General features: G+C 38.6%; 1 protein-coding gene across 3 annotated transcripts in view; it reads left to right on the top strand.

Moving 5' to 3' along the window:
• Positions 1-12809, top strand: part of GABRB1 (gamma-aminobutyric acid type A receptor subunit beta1) — a 108069-nt gene that overhangs the window by 50461 nt on the left and 44799 nt on the right. For all 3 annotated transcript variants that reach the window (XR_010783516.1, XR_010783515.1, XM_066548460.1), the window contains exon 4: positions 9890-10110. Coding sequence is in view for 1 of the 3 variants with exons in the window: in XM_066548460.1 (XP_066404557.1) it covers positions 9890-10110 (221 nt within the window). In the remaining 2 variants the exon portion in view is untranslated. The remainder of the gene's footprint in view (positions 1-9889; positions 10111-12809) is intronic.

Raw genomic sequence — 12809 nt, 5'->3', positions numbered from 1 at the left:
TTACCCAACTGATTCTGCTGTCAAAATAAAAATAAAACAAAGTCCTTTACTATCAACACTCTGCATTCTGCTTTGCATTCTGCTCTGAGGATTTAGTGTCAACAATACATGTATTTAAAGGCAGTCTGATTCCCTGCAAAAGCCGAAAGCAAATTTTCCTCAGAGAGTCTACATCAGTGTTGTATACTCACCAGCTGTGATGTTAAATTATCATGTAAGCAGCTTAATAATATTTAAATTATGCAGCTCATGAGAAATCGCATGAAGGGCTTTTCCTCAAGCTGCCTTTTGTTGAAACATCCCAGATGAAAAGCTAGTACTTACAGCACATTTGGTTTGCAGTGATCCCAAGATGACAGAATTCAAGATCTGGAGGATAGCTGAGACAGTGAGCAGTGGAGTTAAGACTCAGGACATCAGGACAGTAGAATTTGGCTTATTTGGGTAATTGCTAAGTAAAATTTCCCAGCAAGCAGTCATCAAGCAGAAAGAGATGAGGCTGAATTTTTAAGAAAACCAGGAACAATCCACTGTTTCATGCAAGAAGGCCAGAATTTCATTAGCAGAACTGCCAGGTTTAGACGGAAGCCCCTCCATGAACTAAAACACAGATGGGAGCATACAGAAGGAGGAAACAAGGCAACAGAACTGGCAAGGAAACTAGAAAGAAGAATTACTGGTCAGATGGCTGGAAATGAGAGGAAATGGAGCTGCCCTCTATGTGAGAAAACAGCTGGAATACTTGGAGCTATGCCTCGGGATGGATCAGAAGCCAAACAACAGTTTGTGGATCAAGATTAGCAGACAAACCAATATTGTTTGGCCTTGTATTGTGGGTATCTACTATAGACATCCTGGCCAGGAAGAAAATGCAGATGAGACTTTCTTCCAACAACTGGAAGAAGTCTTATGTGCACAGGTCCTGTTCCTCATGGGACACTAACCACTGCTGTATCTGCCAGAAGGATGATACAGGAGGGCTCAGGAAATCTAGAAGACTTCTTGAACACACCGATGACAGCTTCCTGGTAACTGAGAAGCTAACAAGAAAACATGATCTGCTAGACCTTGTAGTTACAAGAATAAAAAATTTGTCTAAGAAAGTCAGAGGCAGCCTTAGTTGCAATGAATATGAAATGTTAGAATTCTGGAATCTGGGAGGAGAGAAAAACAACAAAAAGCAGGATCACCGCCCTGGATTTCAGGAGAGCAGCTAAGGCTGCCTCTGACTTTCATGTTTCAAATTCTCTTTCAATCTCAATGAGACCCTTCCAACCTAAATGAGTCTTTGATTCTGTGAAGCATAAAAATATTGTTTCGAATCCTAGCTGGACATGACAGTAAAAAGAAACAGGGCAACAAGAAAGGCTTCTCTAGTTACATTAATTGTAAAATGAAGATGCATACAACATGGGTCAAAAGATAATTAGGAGTTCACTGATAACAAATTCAAAACTGCTGCCAGCTCTGGTGAAAAACATGTGTCATTGAGAAGGTCTCTGGTGGTATGAAAAACAGCAAACATATACCCATCTCTAGGTCCAGCCAGGAAACTCAGAATTCAGCAGGTGGAAAACTCATGGATTAAGCAGCAGCTGAATACAAGCCACAAAGTGCACTTTCATTGTGTAGACTGTATGCTAAGTGACACTGCCAGGGATATGGGCAGCACAGAGAATTTATTACCCTCCCATATTCTGTAATGGCACAGCTGCACTTTCAACAGTCTCCCATTTCTTTCCTGATACTGAGAATCTGAAAAGGATCTAGTGAAGAGGTATCAGTGTGGCCAGGGCCTTGAGCACAAGCACAAACCTATCAGGAGAGACATTGGAGCTTGCCTTGCTTCAGTTGGCAAGGAGAAAAGCCAAAGGAAAACCTCATGGCAGCCTTTAATGTCCTGAAGGGAAGATTGCAATAAAACCACTTTCAGTAGTGGCAGATGAAATAATGAAGGGCAGCAACTACTAACTTCACTTAAGGAGGATCAGAGTAGATGTCAGGAAAGATTTACCATAAAGGTAGTGCTGCACAGGAAGAGTCTGCCCACAGATGTTGTGGAATTCCCATTCTTGAGGGTCTTCAAGATTTTCTAGACAAATCTATATCTCAACCTGACACAGGTTGGTGACAGTCCTGCTTCTGACAGGAGATTGGACTAGAAATTCCCAGAGGATTTTGCAACTAGCACTGTCACTAATACCCTTAGTGTTATCCACTCTTAAGTGCAAAATGCCTCTGCCTTGGTTGTCATTATAAAGGAGAAATGTCATGGTGTTCCTCTATCCCTGGTTTCCAAATACAGCACAAAATGTGAATATCAGTCTGAGTTATGATTTATGGGTTAGAATCAGTCAAGGTGCCAAAAATATACAGAAAAAATATCTCTGGCCAAATAAGTCATCATAATCATGACAATTTTATAGAACACTATTCAATCATAAGTCTAATGAACAATGAAACAATGTTGTCCTGAGCATTTCGGGGAAAAAAAATAGTAGTTACATACAAAGCTACAGAGCAACCAACCAATTAAAAATTAATTTAAAAAACCACCAAAAATACCCACTCACACCAAAAAAACCCCAGTAAGGTATACACAAGTTTAAAGATCTGGCAGCAGCTATGTAATTACTGTTTCTATTCCAGGTAGAGACACTGACTCATCACATGTCACTTTGACCTCCATCTGCTTCACTCAAAACTAGAGACTTGATATAGTAGATTGACAGTTGAGAACCAGGCAGGAGGAATCAAATAGAATTCAATCACCAGACCCATAGAAGTAGAAATAACTCCTGCTCCTAAATGGGTAAAAAATAAATTTTATAAATATATAAAGGTATTAAAAAAAACAGTTGCTGTTTTTATAAAGTTAGCCCAACCTCATACTAAGATATATGTATCTTCCCTCCTACAGTGTTAAGCATCTTCTGGAGCCAAAGAGTCTAGCTATGGTTGGCTGTCCTTATTTCTGATTTCTTACTTTAAAGTTTTACCAAGCTCTTAGCAGTGTGTCATCCTCCTTAGTTACACAGCACACTCTGTAATACTCATAGTTCACCTCTGCTGAGCTAGATGGAAATTGCAAAGGAAAAAAATAATCAAGTCTTTCAGCAACAGCCATTGATAGAAAACAGGCTGCTTTCCAATTATCTTGCTTATAGGTAGCAAGGAAAGTGGTGTTTAATTAATTCTTCACTCTTCTACAATGTTTTTCCTTAATGGGAACTTGAAAGTGCTGCACCCTCCCAGTTATCTTTGGCTTAGTTTGCTTTAGTCCTCACATGACATTCCATGTGATAGACTCTCAGAGCTCATCTATGCCCAAGTCATGAGCCAGTCCTCCAGTCAGTAGAAAGCCATCTATATACAGTCCACACAAGAAGATGGGAAGTACAGTTTTCACGTAATGCCCAGTCCTACTCCTTTGATGTTTCATCTCTAGGCTGGATGAAACAAAATTAAAAAACCGCAGAATCATGTAGGTTGGAAAAGACCTATGAGGTCACATTTTCCAGCCTTTGACTGATCATCACCTTGTCAACCAGACCAAGGCACTAAGTGCCACATCTGGTTGCTTCTTGAACACCTCCAGGGATGGTGACCCCCCCACCTCACAGCATAGTCCTTTCCAATGTTTAACAATCCTTTCTGTGAAGAAAATCTTCCCGATGTCCAACCTGAACCTCCGTGGTTCTTCCCATGTTGCTTACTGGGTGAAAAGACTGTCTACTTCCTTTCGGGTAGTTGTAGAGAGAGAGATAAGGTCCCACCAAGATTCCTTTTCTCCAGGTTAAACAACCCCAGGTCCCTCAGCTGCTCCTCCTACAACTTACTCTCGAGACCCTTCAACAGTTTTGTTGCTCTTCTCTGGAAATGCTCCAGCACCTCAATGTCTTTCTTGCTGTGAGGGGCTTAAAACTGATCACAGCACTTAAAGGTGCAGCATCACCAGCTGAGTACAGGAGGACAATCACTGTCCTGATTCTGCTGGCCACACTGTACTTGATACAGGCCAGGATGCCACTGGCCTTGGCCACCTGGGCACAGCTGGCTCATGTTCAGCTGATGTCACCAGCATCCCCACGTCCTTTTCTGCAGGGCCACTTTCCAACCACTCTGCCCCCAGCCTGTAGCACAGCCTAGGGCTGTTTAACCAAAGCATAGGATCTGGCATTTGGCCTAACAAGACCTCACACAACTTTTTCTCCTACAAAAGTCTCACATCTATAAACAATCTGTAATTTTCTGGTGGAAAACATGATCTCTGCAAAACTGAAGTTTGCTGTGTGAAAATTCTGATCCTGTTAAAGAACACCAAACAGCTCCTGTGTGGAAAATAGAAGGGGTTTATCCTGTTGTCATGGAGTCCTAGCTTTCTCTTCCATTTTCCCTAACATAAGTGTAGCTCACAAGAACCATGGCCTCCTGTGAACCAGGCCAGGGAATACTGAATAATTTGAGTACATGCTCCCTCTCCCATCTTCCCACTAATTTGGATAGAAGAGGAGAAACTGAGTAACATATGCTGCGTCAGTCTTCATTGAAAACATCCACAGGAACCCTGAACTGTGTCCTTAGAAAGAAAGGCAAGTACAAATGGTCCAGTTCTGTGCCCCCTAATTCCCTGGCTTCCTTGCTTGGCTGGACTGGAGACTTAATAAAGAGGTGCATTTCCCCTAACATTCTTAGAAAAGAATATGAGTAGAACCAGTATATTCTTCCTCCTTAGTTTTAGCTAAAATTTTTTCCACTAATTTCTGTGCAGTATCTGCAATTGAGCATCAGGGGCAGGCAAGAGGTGGGGAAGAACCAAAAACAGCCTGCAAAGAAACAAGCAAAAAAAACCCCAACACAAAGCACACGCAAATTCCAAACATAAACCCAAAATCCCACATCACCATTTGTGTCCTCTTATCATAAAATAGCTCTTCTGCAGGTGAGGATATAGAGCTTCCCTTAGAGTTCCAAGGTAGGAAAATTAACTTGCTGAACAACTAACAGCTGCTTCTGATACATTAGCACAATTTTTTACAATTTGCAAATTTATATATTCGCCATTCTTTCAAAACTCTGCCCTTCCTATCCTTGTAACAGATAAACATGGAAAACGCTCTTACCCAATTAATAAGTGTTTGCAGTCACAGTAAGATTTTCATATATTGCTTTTCTGCATTTATGGCATCATTGTTGTCAATATTTATATTCTGATTATCACTCCATATTTAATTTTAAATTGCAATTCCAGTTACATTTGTCTTGATTGTTATAAGGTATCTGATTTTCATTGCATCTCATTTTCTGTGAGGCTGACAGATACTGTATTAGTGGGTGGTTCCCAAGGATAAAATTTAAATTCAAGATTATTTGGGTGTACAGTGTTTGTCCCACAACCAGCAATATACACTGCTGTCTATTAGAAGTATGATTGGTGCACTTCATGTATTCATTTTGCTGCACAGTGCCTTCATGTGCAAACTCATGTCGACAGTTAATGTCTGATTGACCTAGAACAGCTAAATATTCACAAAATAGTATTTGATTTGCTAACTTTTGCTAATAACTGCATCCACATTATTTACTTTTTGCTGTTAAGACTTTCAGAGTGTGCTTTGATATTCAGTTATTACTTAAATATATCACAATGTGTTAACCTGCTGTTCAGTTCATTAAATGATAACAGAGCTTAGATTAAGGCCACCTTGGAAAAGGGAAAAACACAAGGTCTTTTAGACCACCAAGCTCAACATTGCGTATGAAAAGATTCCCTATTTTCTCCTTAAAATATGGACTTTGTAAAAGAAGAAACAACTAGCAGTACAGCAGACATGTGAACTCATCTTTTATTCTGCCAGAATCCATAATTCAGCTGATAAACATAGTGAAGTTCTAGTTCTGTGTCTCCCAGAAGGTTAGATTATAATATAGCAATGTATTCCACATTATATTCTGCTGTAGTGAACTGGTAAATCACAGAGTAGAAATTTCCAGCAAATCCAAATTCTTCAGTTATTTTAATGTATATCTTCTAGTTTCAGAGATCTACAGAGGTTTAACAGGAAAGGAAAAAAATGTGTTCTTGCCCTTAAATTATCTATTTTTGTTTCACCAAAAAAATTTAAGAATAGGAGAAAAAATAGAATTAAAAAAGGAATTATTATTGTATGGTAACTCTTCTGTCTATTCCTTACTGGCACTCTAAATTGTTCATCTGACCTCAAGTACAATATACTTCAATGGTCCATTCATTTTCTTTACTGAGAAATTTATACTGTGAGGCTTGGTGCCAGTATTTATCTATTAGGTTTCTTAAATTCAGACTATGAAATATCTTTCAATTTTGAGTAAAATAGACTAATTTCTCTTATATTTTCACAGAACGTCTCTTAACTAGGACTAGCATGTATTTTTCTTAGCAACCTAATGCACTTTATTAAAGCACTGGTAAAGATTTACTTATAAGTTGTAGTACACATCTGCATACACACATTTACAAATTTCTAGTTTGATACAAAGAAATAAGAAATTTGCATAATTACTAAGAGAAAAAGATCTCATACTAGTAAATCAAATTTTTTCATGGAAAAAGGGAAAGTGAAATTTTCATGAAAAAAGATGCATAAACAGCACTATTTAATCTACTGAAATATCATGATTTTTCAGCAGAATTACAGATTTTTTTAATTACAAAAAGTAAAGTTCAGAAAAAAAAACTGTTCAGTGTGTTTCTATAAAACATGAATTGTTTTTAAAAACAAATCATTTGAAAGAACAGTGAGCTGCAGAAACAGATTCTCTTTTTTAATTTTACATTGGGCCCTGCTTCTTAAACTCATGAATAGAATTTTTTAAATATGAAAGTTAAATACAGTGTGATTTATTTTCATATCTAGACTTATGCTTGAGATCTTGGGAAGCTTTCATAAGAAGCTAAAAAAATTCTGCAGCCAATTACCACTACAGATGTGACAGATTCAGAAATTATTCATATAGTCTAGAATTTGAAAGCACAAAGTCCCCAGCAAATTTTACAGGGTAGAAGACAAGTAGTCCTTAAATCCTCACTTCACTCACACCACTGTAATATATAAAAAATAATACAAGAACCTCCAAGATGTGGCTAGCCATATGGTTGGCCAACATTTAATACTTCACAGATGAGAGATAAGAAGGGTAAGGCTGTATTCCATTAAAAAACAATTAGAAATTTTATAACTACAAAATTGGGGTTGTTATAGTGCAGCTGTAATTTGCTTTTCATTAAAACAGTCTTTGACTATGCTTTTTAAAATATGAACTTACTGCAACAGGGACTCTCACAATCATGATATCAGACTATTTTTCTTATTTAAATACCAAATGAGTAATACCTCCACGTACTGAGGAATGGAAAAAAAAATAGATAATTTGCTTAGTTAGGAAACCCTGAGATTCCTTTAGGATGAAGCTCAGATTTTTTTTCTTCATTAACTCTTGAAGGCTTGCCACATACTTCTCCATAGTACAGCACAATTGCAGACCAGAGGATCACTCTCTCTACTGTGGTGTTGCCAACAGCAGCATTTTGTGTAAAGCACAAATGTTGGATGAAACAAAATTTTTTTAACATACTATGATGCTAAAAATAGCAACTCAACTTCTTCTAGTAGTCATAGCCAAGAGACAGAATTTCTTTATCTCTCACATCCTTTAAGATCTCTTGTAGCTTACTGTGGCTATTCTTCTCTTGATTGAGTTTTGAGAACCATTGCATAGACACCATTCTCAATTGTTTGGTTTTCTATGGAACAGCATAACAATTCCACAAAAGCAGCCTTAAGGCCTAGGGAAAATATAAAGAAAGGCAAGAAGGAGAAAAGATAGTTATATATAATCAGAATTTCGGTTCCATCTGTGCTGCAGGCTACATAGGCTCTGCTGGATCAGGCAGAAGATGTAGAGGATAGCAGGTGCAGCACTGAGGGTTTGAATTTTATCAGTCATCTATGAAAGCTTTTCTATCTAAAGAGATTTTAAATAGGGCAGGTTAGGAAACAGATAAAATGTATGAAAACTGCACCAGAATAGTGGTGGGGGCTTACGTGGTATTTGTGGTGTTTAGTGGGGGTTTTGTTTTGTTCTTTCATGTTTGGCTGCTTTTTGGTTTTGTTTTTAATTTTTTGATTTCTCTCATCCAATTCCCAACTGGTTTTTGTATATGTGTAAGAGTAAGGGTAAACTTCTCTTTAACTGATGCTTCTAACCCACCTCTATTCAAGTTTTACATTCAAAAACTTGCCTCCTTAGTATTCCTGCTCCTCTGTACCCCTATTTAAATTAAATTACCTACTCAGCAAAATGCAGCATATATCTCACTGCATTACTTTGTAGTTCCAGGCTTGACCAGCATGGTGCGAAAAGGAAAGATGTTCTGACCTCCTCCTAGTGACCCAGGCCAGCAAAAAAACTGAACAAACCTTCAGCATACAGCCTCTTGTGTCTTTTGTGTGTAACAACAAATTTGCAGGCCTGAAAAGGGGCATATCTACAAAATCCTTGCGAATCTGGGGTCTGTGTTCACAGTGGATGTAATTATCCTATTGTATATAACCGCTGATCCTCAATCATGATATTTCATCTATAAAGAAAAAACCCAAAGAAAGCTACTGGCCCAGGACAAGGAAGAGCAGTATTTTTATTAACAACTTCCACTGGCAAGTCTGTATTATAGCTCTGTTGAATGTGACTTTTCAGGTAGAAAGTCTTTTTGAAAAGTAACTCTGCTTTGATTTCATGGCAATGATACAGTCTTAAGAAACCACTATAGATGAAGAGTACAAATTGTATCAGACAGCTTTTATGCTGCTTCTTCAAGAATTAGAGTCCAGGCTAGGATTTGTGACAATGACAGAGGTAAGGTTTTCTATCACATAAAAGAAAATCTTACTCCTGACCAGACCAATTTTTTCAGTAATAGCTATGATTTGGATGCACTTGTACCATAAAAACATGTGACAAAGTGGCCTGTCACATGAAAACAGGGCTGAGGGAGGAGATGAGGAAGAGAGAAACTAATAGTCCACATACTCCTGTTCTACTCATCTTTTAAGAACTCCATGAGCTACAAAGTACATGGGTTTTTCCCATGTACTTGAAAAAATTGACTACCTTTAAAATCATCAATTTCCTAGAAAGATATATACAAGAGAGTAAATCAGACTATAAGCCTTTAGAAAATTTCTATTCAGACAAAATGAAAGCTGAAAGGCTGCATAAATGGTGTTTCACTGGAGTTATAACATGATAGCCAAGTTGTTGACTTTCTGTACAGCAAAATCCAGTTGGCAAGGACAGAAAGCACCGCATTTCCCAGGCTGAGACAAGATATGCCTGGCTATCTAGAGTCACTACATCTGGCAACTCCAGCAGAGGCGGAATGGGAAGTTATCCATTATGTTCTGAGCTTGTATTTGCTCTTTCTGAGGAAGGCTAGGCCTTTCTGGATTGTGGGGAGAATCTTTCAGGGTGAAAGGAGGGAATATCAGAAAAATATCCTAAGTGCTATGCAATGCTATTTGGCTGAGCTCAGCTAAACACACACATTTTAAAAAAGAAAAATTAGAAACCAAGTTTGATCCACAGACTGGAGACCCAAATGTGCCATTTATTCCCTCTGGGTCAAGAGATCATGAAAGCCTGCTGTAGTCACTGCCACTGGTAAGTGTCAAGTTTGACACTAATATGAACAAGCCAAGATTCATGATCATGCCTAATGGCAACAATGCCTTGATGATCCTTAAATTTCCTATTGCTACTGATATTCAGTTACTGAGATTCATCCAAAACTAAACTTCTGGTCAGTCAATCAGTATGAAAATACAAAAAGCCCTTCTTGTTTCTTCCCTAGGACTACACCTTGACCATGTACTTTCAGCAGTCCTGGAGGGATAAAAGGCTCTCTTATTCTGGAATACCTTTGAACTTAACTCTGGACAACAGAGTGGCCGACCAGCTCTGGGTGCCGGACACGTATTTCCAAAATGACAAGAAATCATTTGTCCATGGGGTGACCGTAAAAAATCGAATGATCCGACTCCATCCAGATGGGACAGTCCTTTATGGCCTACGGTATGTTGGGCATTTTAATCTGTCTGTGCTGGCAGAAGTGCTGGTAGAATCAGTGCCACTTTCCTGTGCTTTTTTCCTGGTTTCTCATGTATGAGTCAGCACATACTCCATTTAGTCAACCACTACACACTCAAGGATTTTCCACAGAGCAGCAACACTACCTTTAACAGCTACAGCCATAGCTAATGAAGCCTAATGCCTCTTTCTTCCAGCTCTTCTGAGTGTGTTAAAACTATTAAAGTGTTCCTCATTATGGCTCCCACCTGGTAATCAATCACAGCTCACACAAACACTTCCTTCCTTCTGAAATTTCTCTTTAGGACAATGGGAATTTAAGATTTGAAGTCATTTGAAGAAATGTGATATTTGGTAGAGAATACAAAGGAGATATTTGTAGATTTGCATAAATTATTTAAATATTATCTGAATGCCTGAGTATAGGGTCTCAGGGTGCAGCAAGGCCGAGTTTTGCCAGATGGGCCCATAAACACTGACGGCATTGCCATCACCAGCTGCATGCAGGAAGAGATGCTGAGCTGTCAGGTCTTTTTCACGGCTCAAGTTGATGCACCATGTTTTCCCCAAGGAAAGGCAGCTGTTTAGACACATCTGGTGAACAGACTTTGGCCTGTAGTTGTGAGTAAAAACACATGTAATGTCCCCATCCCACAAGAAAGCTCTAACCAAAGGCAAAAAAAACAAATGAGCAGAAGATAAAATGAAGTTAAGAAACATTAAAATTTTCTTCCTGCAACAGATGGCAGTTATTGCACTAAACTTGCATCTGTGGTCACTTTCCTCATGGTAATAAATATGCTTCTGTCAGCCTTTAGGTTACCTTTAATTCATGTAAGCATCAGGTTTTTCATATTCCAGGTGACATATATGCCTTGTAAGAAACAAAACATGAGAAAACACTGCAGAAAATACTTTTAGGTAAAATTCAGCATTCAGAGATTTGAGCACAGTTCCAATCTAGTCTCACAAGCAGAAAAGAAACTGCAGCATATTACCTTGATTTAGCATCTGTGCAATAGAGAGCATGAAGACAGTATCACCAAAGCTCTCACATGGGTTGTGACCTGTGAGTTTCATTTTCTTTGCTGAAGACAGAGCATTGGCCTAGCATGTCTTGAACAAGAAAAACAACACCAATTATGCTGCAACCAGAGTCTGAATTCCTCACAAATTAGTCAGGGTCTTTAACCATATCTCAAGGATGATTTAAATGCTTCCTTTCCCTCATGCCTCCTGTTCCCCAAACAGCTTTTCTGTTTTCAGTCCAGAGTTAATATTTCTGTTCAGGCTCAGCTACGAAATTTTACTGGCTTCTTCTTTAATCAGAAATTGTAACAATCATAAGAGCTCTAAATAACCTGTTTGCTTGCACCCAGGTACACAGCAGTTTGTCGTTGTTGCAATGTTCAGCCTCGACAGAGCTGAGGAGAAATAAACCAAGGTTAACCATTTGGCTTTACAGATGAATAAACAAGGGAAGCCTGCACATAATACACTGGAGTGGTTTTAGGTCATGTAACAAAGCATTATCACTTCACTATGTCTCCATTATTGTATTGTTTCTATGATAAACTCAACAATCCCTTTAGCTATTTTTTCCAGTAACTTTCAGCTGTTATGTCCCCACAGTTTGAAGAACAATGTGTGCTATAAACTTGTGGAGACAGAGAATACTCCTAAGCCTTCTGACCTCTAAAATTGGGCATTGTTGTTATGTCTCTTGCTTCAAAAGGCAGGTTTGTTAATTGTTCACAGTAGAAAAAATGTGTAATATTACAAACCAAATAACTCTTTCATCCTTTCACCCAAGAACTACACACACAAACACTTTTAACTCCGTGGTAATATTTCCACAGAACTTCATTTCAAATATCCCAGGGAAGTTGAGTGTCAGTGTTGAAGATCATGTTTCTTCTGTTTCTGTCTAGTATTCCTGCCAGCAGCTATTTTCATTTTTTGTAGTATAGCCACCTGCTTCCTAAGAGAAAGGGAAAAATCCCTTTGGGTCAATGTGCAACCTGCAGCACTCTGAGGCTGGTGTATGGGACAGTACCAGCCTGGTGCCAGTACAGCTGGAAAAATACTGGATTATTCTTTTTTTTTCCCCTTACCCATTTTTAACAAGTGATTGGATGCCATTAGCTCTAACAGTTCTGAGACACTAGTAGTGTCTCTCATTATTTTTATTCCCTGTTCAGGCAAAATGCTCTGGAAATCTCTCCCAAAGCTCCAAAATCTTAAACCAATACATTCTGTTGCTTCTTTTTCTTCTCCTTTCTCCAGCTTTCCTGAGTAAGATGCTAGACATGTAATGTGTCTTTGAGATATTTAAGGAACCATTAATAATTTATTTTACTGTATTCTGTATTCAGATTCTTATGTCATTATGTCAGGAATGGAAGCTCTGATTTAAATCATCCTTTCCTAGTATTTTATGCCACCTCTTAGTTCTTCTCAGATTTTCACTAGCAGAAAAATGACACCATGTTGCTGTGGAGACTTCTGTTCTTATATCATGACATTGCCTCACAATAAACAACAGCAGAATTTCATGTGTGTTGGAAGGAGCATATCCTTCAGCAGAGTTAGTTGTTGGGAAGTGTAACATACCTCCAGCAATACCTTTGCACAGACTTCTCTCTCTGATGTTCAGACACAGAACTGCCACCTTTGATTAGGGC

The sequence above is a fragment of the Molothrus aeneus genome, chromosome 4, assembly GCF_037042795.1.
Source record: "Molothrus aeneus isolate 106 chromosome 4, BPBGC_Maene_1.0, whole genome shotgun sequence".
Classification (NCBI taxonomy): Eukaryota; Metazoa; Chordata; class Aves; order Passeriformes; family Icteridae; genus Molothrus; species Molothrus aeneus.
This window is presented reverse-complemented; position numbering and strand designations above follow the sequence as displayed.